Source organism: Zootermopsis nevadensis, unplaced genomic scaffold (genome assembly GCF_977971745.1).
Source record: "Zootermopsis nevadensis isolate Lab colony 2312 unplaced genomic scaffold, Znev_1.0 Znev_ptg000010l, whole genome shotgun sequence".
Taxonomy (NCBI): domain Eukaryota; kingdom Metazoa; phylum Arthropoda; class Insecta; order Blattodea; family Termopsidae; genus Zootermopsis; species Zootermopsis nevadensis.
In genome coordinates, this window is record NW_028259142.1 from 2619290 (window position 1) to 2633546 (window position 14257).

General features: G+C 39.1%; 2 protein-coding genes across 3 annotated transcripts in view; both read right to left on the bottom strand.

Annotated features, from left to right (window-relative positions):
• The window catches only part of LOC110829553 (glutamate receptor 1-like), a 166604-nt gene extending 159232 nt beyond the window's left edge, over positions 1-7372 (bottom strand). Inside the window, exon 1 of one of the 2 annotated variants that reach the window (XM_087346211.1) lies at positions 7124-7372. In XM_087346211.1, coding sequence (XP_087202337.1) covers positions 7124-7235 — 112 coding nt within the window. In that variant the 5' untranslated portion in view covers positions 7236-7372. The remainder of the gene's footprint in view (positions 1-7123) is intronic. The other variant, XM_087346212.1, reaches the window with a different exon arrangement.
• Positions 7373-12121: 4749 nt separating this feature from the next.
• Positions 12122-13410, bottom strand: LOC110829559 (coiled-coil domain-containing protein 12). Its single transcript, XM_022063391.2, has 3 exons — positions 13180-13410; positions 12795-12933; positions 12122-12406 (listed from the first exon to the last, which is right to left on the bottom strand). Exons 1-3 carry the CDS (start codon positions 13329-13331, stop codon positions 12203-12205), a joined length of 495 nt encoding a protein of 164 aa, XP_021919083.1. The 5' UTR covers positions 13332-13410; the 3' UTR covers positions 12122-12202.
• Between the last annotated feature and the right edge of the window lie 847 nt (positions 13411-14257).

Here is a 14257-nt window from a genome sequence, read left to right on the forward strand (position 1 = left end):
CGCAAGTCTTGCGGCCACGTGGGGGAATCGCCCGCGATGAAGTCACTAAACTCCAAGGCAGGTGCCATATTACACGCCTGCCACAAGGACGTCACTGGCGGCATTTTGCAAAGGTCACGGGCAGAACGTTGTGGTTTCTTCGTATTCGGGAGGGACCGTCTTCGATTTCGGTCTTCTTCAGAGTTCCTTCATGTAATTTCCATGATTACGCCTTAAATTTGGCCACGGCCTCTGCCTGTCATTTCTTTTCCATCTTATTCCTTAGTTATTGGAGGTTAAATTCTGATTTATTATGTTATGCGTACGTTTCCTAGCTTGTTGACAGAATTCTCTTTTCCCCGGAACTCCATGGAAGTAGTTTCGTGTTCATGGCATCGCTTTAAACTCCGCTGCAGCTCCATGTAAACCGGAAGGCGGTTTCGTACACCTGACGTTTCACAGTGGAGACCGTGTTTGTGCGAAGTCCACTTCAATCATTTCACTTTGTAAGCTTAAATTATAGGTGGTCTTACTGGCGGAATAAATGCGTTGAAGATCTCAATCTTTTCACAACTCGAAGTTGCCTCATTATGGGCACAGTCCTCGACAGCCACTTGCAATAATTTTTATGACTTCATATCTTACTAACACCTTCCTTAATGATGATATTTCTACGTTCTCACTGCGGCATATGTGAAGATGACTGTCTTCTGGGATGTTGTGGCACGTAGTCTATCGTCCTGGTGATGGAGGAACAAAGTGACTTTGAAACATCAGCAAACTTCTACCAGACTACACGGTGTTACAGCGCGGAAGACTACCGTCTTTCGTTTTCATTTGTATTTCTAATTTATGTGTCGCCAAACGTTTGGGTCAGTTGTAAAAGTAAAGTTTGTCCCACTATACGCCATATAGGCGTTTGGGGTGAGTGGAGGTATAGCTCCTCTCTTTCTAGACCTCGGCACTAGATGGGGGTGAGTGGTCAGCATCACGCCCCGGCCGGCTTTACCCCCGGGAAAGGACCCCGGTACCCATTGTAGAGGAGGCTGGGTGGGCCCCAGAGCCGGTCTGGACGCAGAGGCTAGAGAAAAATTCTCTGCCCCCGTCGGGGATCGAACCCCGGCCGCCCAGCCCGTAGCTAGTCACTATACTGTTGGGTCAGTTGTGGTATGTTTTAAAAAGGATGGCATTTTTTGGAGAGAAAGTTATTTTCCGTCCGATATTAGATCTTGGGAACAGAGAGGATGTTGAAATTATGAAGTTGCGTAAGCTCAGGTTTTTTTATGTTTATAACTCACTTGACAGAAGAGCTTTGCAACTGTCAGCTGTCTTCCCTGTACATTTTTTCTGTTCGGTTGTCGCCTCCCTAATGATTCATGTGAAGGCTGTCATTACATCCAAACGGGACATGTAGCACGCGTGGAAGGGATGGGAAATACCTACAGAATTATCGCAAAATTCTCTTGAGAAATTTATGGTTTTACTTGTTAAAAATGTGTGAATGGATCTTAAAGAATTAGGATATGAGGGTCAGGATTGGACTTATCTGGCTTATAAAAGGGACAAGTACTAACTGGTTCTTGTGAAGAAGGTAAATGAACATTCTGGTTTCATAAGTGGTGAAAATTTTCGTGATTAACTTCTAAAGTAGAATTTTACTCCATGGTGGTTCCAGCGAACCTTAAAATTTGATTTTTCAAGTAAGTCTGTATTTTATTTTGTAGTTTTATTACGGATGGAACGAAAAACATGTATAAACTGTAATATTTGCAGTGGTGAATGAAATGTAACAAATACCGCGGCTAGGTTCAAAGCCAAACACTGATAATCCCATAATTATAGCCTTCGGGCGAACGTGACCGTCAAGACTTCAATATGTGAAAACGGGAAATTATTATCCGATGTTTAGGATGTACTTCTGATTAACACTGCAGCGTCTAACACAGCTTGAAGTATTAAAAATTAATGTTCCCTGCAGCGCGAACGTAATTGAACTCAGTGCATAAAGAGCATTTAGAAGATAGGCGAAGGAAAACTCAGAAACGCAGGGGAAATATATCAAGTTAGGAAGTGTACGCGTAGTGTAACAATTTTTACGTGTTCGTCGTGTTATATTTTCGTTCTGTGGAAGTAGTTGGACGATGTTTAGTGAAGAATGGTCGGCAGTCTTTGCGAATGACCTCACATAAATCAGATTTGTCAAAGGGTCAGTAAGATCTGCCTGACATAGGTATCTTTCATATCTGGAAGAGTGTTGATATAACGGGGGATCCCCCCAACTGGTTGTCTGGGCGTGATGTCATCAAGGGGACTCCCCACGATGTTAGGTGTATTTCGGCACAGGACACGATTTCTGAGCTTACTAATATCAGATGTGACGAGGCCAATGTGGTAATTGTTAAATCCTCGTTTCTTTTTATTTATTTAGTGTTCTGTGTGACGACAGGTCCATATGAACAGGATCCTTCCATCCTTTTCTCGGACTGGCACCTGTTCATATACGTTCTTGGCAGATGATCCAGAAGTGGTTTGCCATTGCCTTCTTCTGTGTGTGAATGGAGTAATTGTTGGGATGCCACGGAGGAAAACTCCGTGTTACCTAGACCACGGCCTTGCCCAACACAAGTTATAAATTCGGGCACCGCCGGCAATCGAACCCGAGACCCGCCCAGGATTACAAGGCCAGCGTTCTAACCGCTAGACCACCTCGTTTCTATAGTCACTTAAAGGAAATTTAAAAAAAAATATAATGGAGAATAATAAAGAGTGATGAGTCAAGATGCGATGAGTTTAAATGATCTGATAGTGGGAGAAGATATAAAAAGTTTTTATTTAATTAACGGTTTAGGTTTAAGTCTTAATGAAATCCTCTTTATTTATAGCTTCGAAGGTTATCAGTTTAACTTACAGCATAAACTGTCAACCGTCCATGTTAAAGTTTCTGATTGATTCCTTTGATAATACCTGAGCCTTTGTTAGGTCCTCTTGTTCTGTGCTTTCGTTCACTTCGAAAACCCTAGTTCTTATTTCGAGTGAAATGCGAATTTTTATACCTTCCATCGCACAACAAAGAGCCTACTGAACGCAAAGAAATGTTTGCTTCAAAAGCTGATCAGTTTTATATATACTGCCGCGTCCCTCCCCTCACCGTCGTCCACTTAAAGTATCACGCACCGCGATGTTATTTTGTCACAATTTCGTCTGTCCGCCAAATACACGCGGACGCACACACAGAAATCCAATTTTCTGCCCTGCAGTTGAGACTCGTTTGCCCTTTCATTGCGGTTTCCTCAGGCTACATCTTCATAAAAATGGCGAATAGGAGAGACCATTACTACTCACCGCTAGCCCCCAGAAGGTGCATACAGAATATGCCAAGTCGTCATCTTCGAATGACGTCATAGACACTCTCGTCTCCGTGTACCCAAGTCCTCGTTGCTTTTCTATAACTTGTTTCCGTTTTATTTCAGCTCGTATTTACCGCTGGTCTCTAAAGATGAGTTAAAATGGCGGGAGAGCTCCTTTAGAACCGCATGTATGCAGATGAAATAGGTCTGTCCCTAGTTCACAACACTTGATGTAGAATGTGGGTGTGTGTGTTAGTTTTTTTGTGCTGAACAGAACAGGGAAAGGCGATCGATCGGAAATTCTGCGCGCGCAGACCGAAGCAGGCACCGGGCTCCTGAGTACTTTTGGTATGAAAACGGTCCGAGATAATTGCAAGGGATGCTGTGCCCAGAGATAGGGAAGTGGGACTTTGGGATGTACAAACATGGATCAGGTAGCAGATCGCCCTCATAATTTGGTATTCCGCCTACATGTTCCCGTCAGAGTGCTAACAGGTTGCATGAATCGGGCCCACAGACTTTGTTTAGCGGCAAAAGTTTTGTTTTTGTATCCGAGAGGCTCCGCCACGGTGGTCTAGCGGTTAGAACGCTGGCCTTGTAATCCTGGGGGTCTCGGGTTCGATTCCCGGCGGTGCCCGAATTTATAACTTGTGTTGGGCAAGACCGTGGTCTAGGCAACACGGAGTTTTCCTCCGGGGGCTTCCCCGGTTTCTCCGTGGCATCCCAACAATTACTCCATTCACACACAGAAGAAGGCAATGGCAAACCACTTCTGGATCATCTGCCAAGAACGTATATGAACAGGTCCCAGTCCGAGAAAAGGATGGAAGGATCCTGTTCATATGGACCTGTCCTCAGACAGAACACTAATAATAATAATAATAATAATCCGAGAGGCGCCCAGCTAGAGATGCGGTTGATAACAGCTGCCCCAACATTTTTTAGTCACTTTCAATATCTTTTGCAACTAATGACCAGATAAATAGGTGCCGACTCCTTCCTATTCCATGCTCATTCACCATCGGAAGTCACATTACCTTCATTATTATGCGACACTTACAATTGAAACGACGCTTTCAAGATATCGATGTATGCAAATTAACTTAGACTGAAGAAACTGCCTTTTTTACTCAAAAATTTCTGATGCTACAACTCATCTGCACAATAAATTATTAAAAATTATCACTAAATATTAATAGAGCTATCGAGTACGAGAGGTGAGATTGGCGAAGCATGTAGCAAACAGCTGGAAGATGGGGAAATACAAAAGTATAATAAGGGCCGATTGGAAGGAAGGGAGGATAATATTAAAATGCATCTTTGAGGAATTCTGTGTGATAATGTGGATTAGATTCATTCTTAACACGGACATGAGCCCGGTTTTCATCACAGGAGGGGAATTTATTGACCACCTGAGGTGTTATTAATTTCTCAATAAGCTATTGCATCAAGAGACCAGTAGTTGCTGGAAACAGGGATGACCAAAACAAGTTCATCAGCAACAAATTGCCACGGTGTTACGTCTTTTTATAGCTGTATTTATGTGCCCGTATTTTACGTCAGATTTTATTACTTATTTTCCGTGTTTAATGAAGACGCAAGAAACTTCACTTCGCTTCATGAATGTTGTTATTAGCGACTGTGCTGACAGTAATCACTAATTTACCATCAGACCGTGATCTCACGGTTTTGATAGTTGAGGTTTGAGGTTTGCAAGGGATTGGTGTAATTTAATAATTTTATTATATATTTTCAGACATGGGCTTTTGAATTTTATGTTGTAGACTTTTGTTTTCTGGGTTTTAACGCCGTGCAGACATGTGGGCATATACGAGCGTTTATAAGGAACATGCGAGATTGTTTAAAATATAATATTCCTTCAAATTTAATACATTAACTCACAGTGGGAATTTAAATACAGGTTCTGGCGTCTAACTGATGTAAATAAAAGAAATTCCTTAAGACACAGAATAAAGTAAAGTAAAGTTTGTCCCACTATACGCCATGTAGGCGCTTGGGGGGAGTGGAGGTATAGCTCCTCTCTTCCTTGACCTCGGCACTAGATGGGGGTGAGTGGTCAGCATCACGCCCCGGCCGGCTTTACCCCCGGGAAAGGACCCCGGTACCCATTGTAGAGGAGGCTGGGTGGTTAATTAAATTACTTAAGATGTGAAATTTGTTCAAGTTTAATACGACATCTGTCTTTAATTATGGAATTTTAATCTGAAAACACTTCATATACATATTTAGAAGGGATAGAAGGAAATTAATGGCTTTCATTCGGTCGCGTGTCCGCTGTGGTATTAAAATCCGGTGCCCGGAACTTTTGTTTTTAAGACGAGCCGGAGCGTCGCTGCAGTATTCAGGTTTCCGAATTTGACTGCGCTGTGCTATGCTCTTTCTTTCGAAACCTTCTCGTGTTCATGAATCAGAATCAAAGCGTTCACCTGTTCTTTGCGGGTGTCACATTCATTCAAGAGTCACGTGGTTCTTCATCTACATAATACAGAAATGTCACATCGTTACGAAATCGGGAAGTTTATAGACATCCAGCTTCTCGTTGTTCCCTCATTTTAATATCATCAGGAATCAAAAATATAAATTTAACTGTGTGTATCTGAACCACTGTCAGCTTCTCTAAAATCACTCTGTATATGGGTTACGTCCTCCTTATTTAAATAATTGTAAAGGCATTGTAGTAGAGAATTAAAATAGGACAAGAAATATTGAGAGATATGAAGTTGGTGCCTTTAAAACAAATTCCTTACTAAACGTTTAATTCAGATGTGCAATATACATTTCTCATTCTGATGAAAACTTCGACCTGAAGTGTTCGCTTCTTTATGGAATATACACAGCTTTCTCACACTGACTAATATAGATGAGAAGCAGTTCCTTTACAAAAATATTCATACTTTATTCTCGTGTAATTTATATATTTGTTTATTTGTCTTCAACAGACAGAAACCCTCAGATTACAGAAGACTTACACAGTGTAGTACAAACACATTCTGTGTAAATGAAAAAAAATTAAAATAAAATAATAATTGCACACGTATCAATAAAATACATGGAAAGTGATGTAAGAATGCTCTTTCTGTACACGATCTAAACACGACAGATAGACTATGCAAGCTGTTAATTTGTTAATAAAAAAAATCAATTTTTCTCTTAAACATCATCTGTCCAACACGTGCACAAGTTTTAGGCGGTACGAATGGACGTCGGTGGCTTTAAATAATTAGCTAATGACGGGATGTAGCACAAGATACGGGAAAAATAAATGTATCTTTGTAGAAGTCACGTGACGATTCAATGTTAAATCGGTGTTCTGCGTCCTTACAAAGAAACACAATGGACCGAGAGTACAGAAATCCATATTACTGGTTGGGACCATGCCGACACTGTGATAAGATTCGAAGGCGACAACTTTTAAATGGAATAGTTGTAAGAATTACCATAAAATAAATGCGATGTTAAACGCTTAAAGTTTCCTGTTCATTGTCTTGTGTTCAGAGACACGCAATAATTTGCTGAAAACGAAAACATTAGAAGTTAATAAACAAAACAGCTCTTTTTACAGAATTATTTACATTTTAACAATTAATACTCGTGTAAATTTAAAAAAAAATTGGTATATTTTATCGCCAGTTCGCTGAAAAGACAAAACTCGATTCACAGTTTGGTAGCCTGTGTTTGTTAAGTAAAGAAACTTGAACAAGAAAGAGTCCAACTCAAAGATTAAGATTGAGATGAAGCTTTCAGCCCCCTTCGCTCTACAAGTTACGAGCACTCACCAAGTGGGATCTTGTCGGCCGTGGCTCCGGTCATCGGCAGGAGAAACAGCATCACAAGCGTCGCTGTGACCATGACGGCGCCCCTAGCGGCGATTGGACGCATCTCGAGCATGATGTCGAAGGAGCAACAGCATCCCTCTGAACTGTGACGCGATGCTTCACACCGTGTCTAGTTTACTACTGTAACATCACCGGTTAGACCGGACTCGACGCCATACCCAGCCGCCAGCGTCGACGCAACACTCACTCTGACGTCATCTCTCCCTCCGCAGCTTCCGGCAACAGGATCCAGAGGAACGGCGCAAGCGTAGGTCTGCAAGTCGCCTACAGTACGAGGTAGCGAAAGGGCCCGGCCGAATGAAAGGAGGATCACGGTGGAGCCCTTAATCGGTCTTGGCGACCCAAACCCTTCTTCTATCACCCCCAATCGTGGTAACAATAAATGGACGGAGCCTCTGCGCATGCGTCCTGTAACTGAAAACAAAAATAATAATTTTATCCCTGCAAGCCTCAAGACGCATGACAGGTTTCAGGCGTTTTGCGTTAGTTTCCGTAAAACACAAAATCATTTAGGAATAAAAAATTTTTTTTGTAACGTTATAGCACAATAAACAATTTAAATTATTTTTTTTACATTTATATGATTTATTTATCCTCAAATTAAATTGTTTGTTACGTAAAAAAAATGTGTAAGTGGTGATAATCAAGGTGTCTCGTCTTCGTATAAATTCCCCGCCTTTTATGGTACTCGAAGGAACATTGCCTATTCCGAGTCATTTAAATCCATTTTATCACTCGCATCATACATATAACTAAGTAGATGGCTTACCGAACCCGAAGGTTCATCACCGAATTAACTAAATCCCTCCACCGGACCCTGTCCTGGTCCATCAAAATCCATATATATATATATCAGTTGCTTCCTGCAATAAGGCAACATTAGATGATAATGTTGCGTCATATTGTGATGATTATAATTGTTTAATTTTAAACGTCTAATCACAATAAAATATTTTATTAAATATTAAAATATTAAAATATTGTTATTATTAAAATATTATATTAAAATGATGCTCTTTCTATCGATAGAAAGAGCATCATTTTAATATATTTTAAATATTTTAAATATTAAATGTTAATTGTAGTAATAATATTTTAATATTTAATAAAATATTTTATTGTGATTAGACGGTTAAAATTAAACAAGGCAACATTAGTTCTGCAGGTAGACATCTGGACTCGTGAGATTATTGGAATAAATACCTGAAAGTAAAACAGTATAGCCCAGAAACTGTTTGTAGTCAACATGAAAGCACATGACTGCAGAGAAGACATGCAGAACTGTCACTGAATTCTTTATATATAAAAAAGTAATTATACTAATTAAAATGTGTTTAAATGAAATCTTTAGTAGGATCCGTACATTTATCTTATGCATTTCGTGTTCAGAATGGTCTGGCAGTGGTAATTTATTGCCATTGCCTCATAATGTGCTAAAGATGAAAACAGATACAGATAAAGAACACAAGAACTGTCAAAATGTGTCCAGGAAAGTAGAGCGGTTGACTGCAGTGTCGGTAGACATGTCTGTCTGTACTCGCTGGCAACTTTAACCCAGTGTCTCTGCCAAACGAGTACCATTACAAGGCAATAAGCAGGGTGGTGTAGAAGTATGTGCAGATAATATCTTGAATTTGGTGTTTTCACGGCGATGTAAACTTAGATTGTGGTCCTCAAAGTTATGACGCCTTGTTTTATTATAGGTTGTTACCAGAGTTTCAAGGGTAGCTGTGACATTTGCCAAGACTAAGGGTTAGGGGATTAAAAAATGTAGAATTATGCCGTCATCCCCTGTCTGAGGGAGATTACCCAGTTGACGAAAAGTGTTGTTTCAGGAGCTGCCATATCTCAAGGTCATTCATGTTAGCCAGACTTTCCGGGTGTTTCTGACGTAATACAAAATAAATTTTAATATTTTAATATTTTCCGTCAAATCACAATTTTTAATAAGATAATAAAATATAAAATATTTAAAATATCATTTCACGTTCCGCATCGAGTGATCGATTCACAAATTGGAACGTTCCAATTTGTGAATCGATCACTCGATGCGGAACGTGAAATGATATTTTAAATATTTTATATTTTATTATCTTATTAAAAATTGTGATTTGACGGAAAATATTAAAATATTAACCTAATTCACAATATGACGCATATATACTACCTTAAAAATAAATTTTAGCTATCCTACAGCAAACTGAACCTCCAACTTAGGAACATTTTTCATTGTTCATTTGATCACTAATGGAACGTAAGTGCGCCCTGTAACAAGAGTAACTTAAATATGATCCGGAATATCCCGAAACAGCTGAATTATGACGATTGTGGAACATCGTAAGCAGACAGAGAATTTTCGTTTAGTGCGTGCAAGTTTAAAGTTTTTTGTAATCGCTAAAGTTTCTGATTAATGCTATATGGTTTTAGTGTAAAATTACAGGTGCCATAACATTTATTAAAATTGTAAAATCATTGTAATACTTTACGAATGCAGTGTTTGACATGAACGTTGATTGGCTCAGTTATGCCCACTGACAACAGTTGACATGCGCAAAGCGAAGGAATAATTCTTAAAATGAGTTTAATATACAGGGGACGTACACAAACTAGCATTGAATAACAATTTTTTTTTTGGAACAGGGGAGTACGTAAGTATTTATTAAATGTAACTTATTATTAAATGTGCCACTATGAAAATTCTGCATCAATTTTATAAATTTCGTTTCTCAATTTCAGGTTTGCACATTACGCGTCTATCTTCATTCGGTGAGTAGATTGTTTTGTGATTTTCTGTCCCATATTAATTTCTCCTGTTTAAAATAATATATGAGTCAGTCTGGTACGTAAATTTATTTGTCTAATTACCGCTCTGTAATTTAGAAAAAATTTCACTGCTACGTGTGTGCCTTACGTTGAAGGTGATCTGTATTAAAATGAAACATTTTTTTTAATCAAGTCGCACTGACGTCGTTTTTTTTTTAATTAATATAAATTCAAACTTTTCACATTTCGCACCTTACTTCCCCGTCTGCAGACAGATCAGGATTTAGTACTCTTTGTAGAACTTTCTCGAGATGTTTCATTTACGCGTAAGTGGGTTTACCACAGTGACGGATTTTTAGCTGTGTAACGAGTATCAACTCTTTCAATTCTATTGTCTGCATTTAGAGAGCTTTTAAACCGTCATGAATGTGTTATTTAGAATTAGGAAGATTTTGTACTTGCTTTGATAAAGTGTTAGTTGTCGGAATAATATTCCAATATCCTACCAGGAAAATTAGTGTCGATTTAGAAATAAATGCGAAAAGTTTCTCGGGGTTTTTTAAATGATTTTTGGCGGACATAACACGTTCAACACAACCTACAAGTGTAAATTACCTCTAATAGACCGTCTCCATACAACATAATCCTTCTTGAGAAGCTAATAGTCGCCCAGCTGTTCGATCAGTTACCCACATTTTATAGATCCGAATATTTATTATCGTGTTTAGAACAGCCCACATCTTGTTCAAATCTGAACCAAATGAATCTATTTCACATTATTATATACAATTTCTTCTTACTCTGACTTTTAACATTGCCCTCCGATCTATGATAAGGTCTTCCAAATTGGTCTCTTCCTTTCAGGACTTGAATTTGGAGTATTCTCAATAGATTTAGAGGTTATTGTCAGGTGTGAGGATCGCGACGAAGGGCGTGGCACTGAATACGGGTCTCCGGATTACGAACGCGTAGTATTATGCGGCCATGGTTGTAAGCAGCTGTACGGACCAAGGAGCAAAGTGCCAGATCCTGATGGACGACCTCGCGTTTTAGGCTAATTGTTAAGCTGAGGTGCTATTAATCTTCATTTCTGTCTCAGGATTTCCAGGCCGTGCCTGGCAGCCCAAACTCTTCCTTCAGCCAGTATTTTTGCAGTTCGTAATTAAAATACAGTCCAATATAATTGTTCCTCTATCGGGCTTGAGTCTAAATTTATTATTATTATTATTGGTTAATCTTACTGCGCACTGAAGATACAAGATGAGAATTTGTCTTCATGAAGTTCAGTTTAATAATGTGATGCGATTTGTTAACAGATCGGATTCAGATCAGTGAGAAACAGAAAGACTAAAATATTTTCATATTCAAGTCCAGCGAAATTATATAAGGAAATACAAAAACTTGCTTACTTAGTTTGTGCACGTAATATTTGTATTCATTAATATTTCTTTTGTGTGTACTTCGGTATGGCAGATTCTCGGGATTTTGATTCGTGTTTGCGTCCCTCACTCGAACACGAGACTCCCGAGAACTTAGGCTCGTGGAACCTTAGACTGCAGCAAGTTATTGTTAACTTTTTGAATGGACAGCTATTCAGTACCATCCATTTGGAATTACAGATACGTGCGACCCATTGCAGAATTAGACGAGGTGATATATATATATATATATATATATATATATATATATATATACCACTATAAATAAGTAATTCGAAAATTCATAAATGTATGCAACAAAAAGGAATAAAGTGAAACAGTGACAAGGAACATCGGAGGAATTATGGTCAAATCTTAACGAAGAACGCAAAAAGGGAAACCGTGGAACTAAATAAATTTGTAGTTTTATAAAACATTTATTGTAATAATATATTTTACAAGATTTCAACAACATAAGTAATAAGGTTTAAATGCGTCATGTTTGTGTTTTATAGTTAAAATATATAATAAAATTCAGGTCAATAAGTTTGTGTATTGACCTGAATTTTATTATATATTTTAACATAAGTAATGTTGGAAAAATTTTGGCGGGTCTGTCGATAGGTCAACAAATTCGTAATTTGTAGACTGTGGTAGCGTGCAGCTGATTCAGGTAAAGATAGTCGCGACATCGACAAATCAAGTCATATGCCGGGGAACAGTGCGATAAAAACAAAGATTTTTTTAAATAAAGGAGTTGTGTGACAACATGAAAATTTTATTATCGACAGACTAAACCACAAAGCCCTTTAACAAAATATGCACAAAAGCAACTAAATCAGTCTTCGTCAACATCCAGGTTCTGACTGGCACTAGCACCCATGTTAACGCTCGTGACTAAATCCTCCTGTCCTTCCTTAAGCCTCTCGCGAATCAGTTCGGCAATCGCTTTTTGAGTTCGCCTCTCCAACCTTTCCAGTTTCTTGGCGACATCTCGCTTCAGGTCCCAGTCTGGTTTGCGGGGTGCCAAATTGGTAATATCCTGCAACAAAAATAAATCTTTGGAGGCTGACGGTTGTCAGCTTTCATGTAACCAAAATGTTAATTTCCATGTTCACAATTGCCCACCACTGGTCCCTGTCCTCCAGTTTATAAAACTAAAGAATAGAAACTTCACAATATTATTTCTGTCAGTTTGGTGTATTCCTACAGTTATCTGACCCAACACTGAAACCCTTAAACTTGCCAATGAATTTTGTTGCATTTAAGGTTACTTACCCCAACACAGTCTATTCAAACTTAATTTAATGAATGTAGATATACAAAATAATGTTTCAGGAGAGTAAATGATACAAAACCATGCACTAATATTGATTCAATAAGTTCTTGCCTAAAAATGATCATCACTTTTTTTTTCCAAATGTACTTACCAGTTCTTCGATAACAACTTTGACGTTACCAGATCCCAGCTGATCCTTTACTTCAGCTTCAACATCACCTGGTTTTGCAACAGGTAAAATGTTTTCTTTCAAGGTGACATCTTGTGGTCTATAACTGCGGAACTTTGGCCTGAAATGACCGGTTATATACATCTTTATATAACAAAGATGTTACAAAGATACAACCACAAATTGCTGCTTGCTTATACTGATACAGATTTCAAAATTACAGCTCAACATAAAATACTGTTATGGTTTTATTCGAGGATTTTAGTCAAGTGAGTAAGCAGCTGATTGTATTAACTGTTACAGATTTAAAAACATATTATTATGTACTATTAACAAAATCCTAACGTAAGTAACAAACCATACTAACCTTGGTAAACTAGCAAGGCCCTCCGTACTGACATATTCTGACTTATCCCCTTCTTTATCAGTCTCATCATGCTTTCGTTTCAGTGCCTTTAACCTTTCCTTGCGTTTCAGTGCCTCGTCTTCCATACAACCAATGTTTTTCTCGGAAGCCATATTGGAAAGTCACAGACCTCACACAGAGTCAGTGCCAGGCACAGGTAATACCAACATGCCGGGAATGCAAACAATTTTGTGTGAACACACGCAGAATCGATACAATGCACAGTCCAAGTTCTACCACCTACCACCAGATGGCATGCCACTACAGTCACGAACTTGCTACTAAGATGGCTGACATCTGAGTTGTAGCTTCGTGTAGCCTGTACCCATCATCAAGGCGATCGCCTTGACGGAGGCAGCAAGGACTCCTGAATCGTTGGTGAACTTCTACCAGACAACGCGGCGCTACAACCCATAAGACTGCCATCTTTTTTTTTTACATTTGAAGTTTAAATTGCTGATTTTGTTTGTCCGCTTATAGCTCGCGAATGGTTATACTGATTTGCGCCAAATTTGGCGTGCTTGTTTCTTGAGACCAGGAAGAGATCATGTGAGGGTGATATCCGGAAAAATGTCCTGAGTTCGATTCCCTCTGAGGTTACTTACCGTAGCTCGGAAACTAAGCACGATAGAAGAATTGCGACTAGACTAAAATGGTATGTAAATAAGATGAGCTTAGAGATGCCCTAAGACACGACATTATTGAATCGACACTGATCGCCACGACGCCGAGCGTCCCGACTCAAGTCGTCGAGACGCCAAAACACACGTAATACGCCAGTTTCATATTCTCGTACTTCCTACACAGTGCAATATCATCGTGACTAGCGTTGCATTTTGTGGGATAGAATAATGACGTCATTATCGAGGATCCCCCGCGTATGCGCATCAGTAACCTAACCATATCATTTTAGACCGGCAAAATGAAATTGTATCCTTCGTTAGTGTGTGCAAGATTCTATTGAATTTGTGATTGAAGTATCGATTTCTTTCTGGGTTGTAATTCCGTGTGGACGTTTAGGTAGATTCAAGGGTTTCGA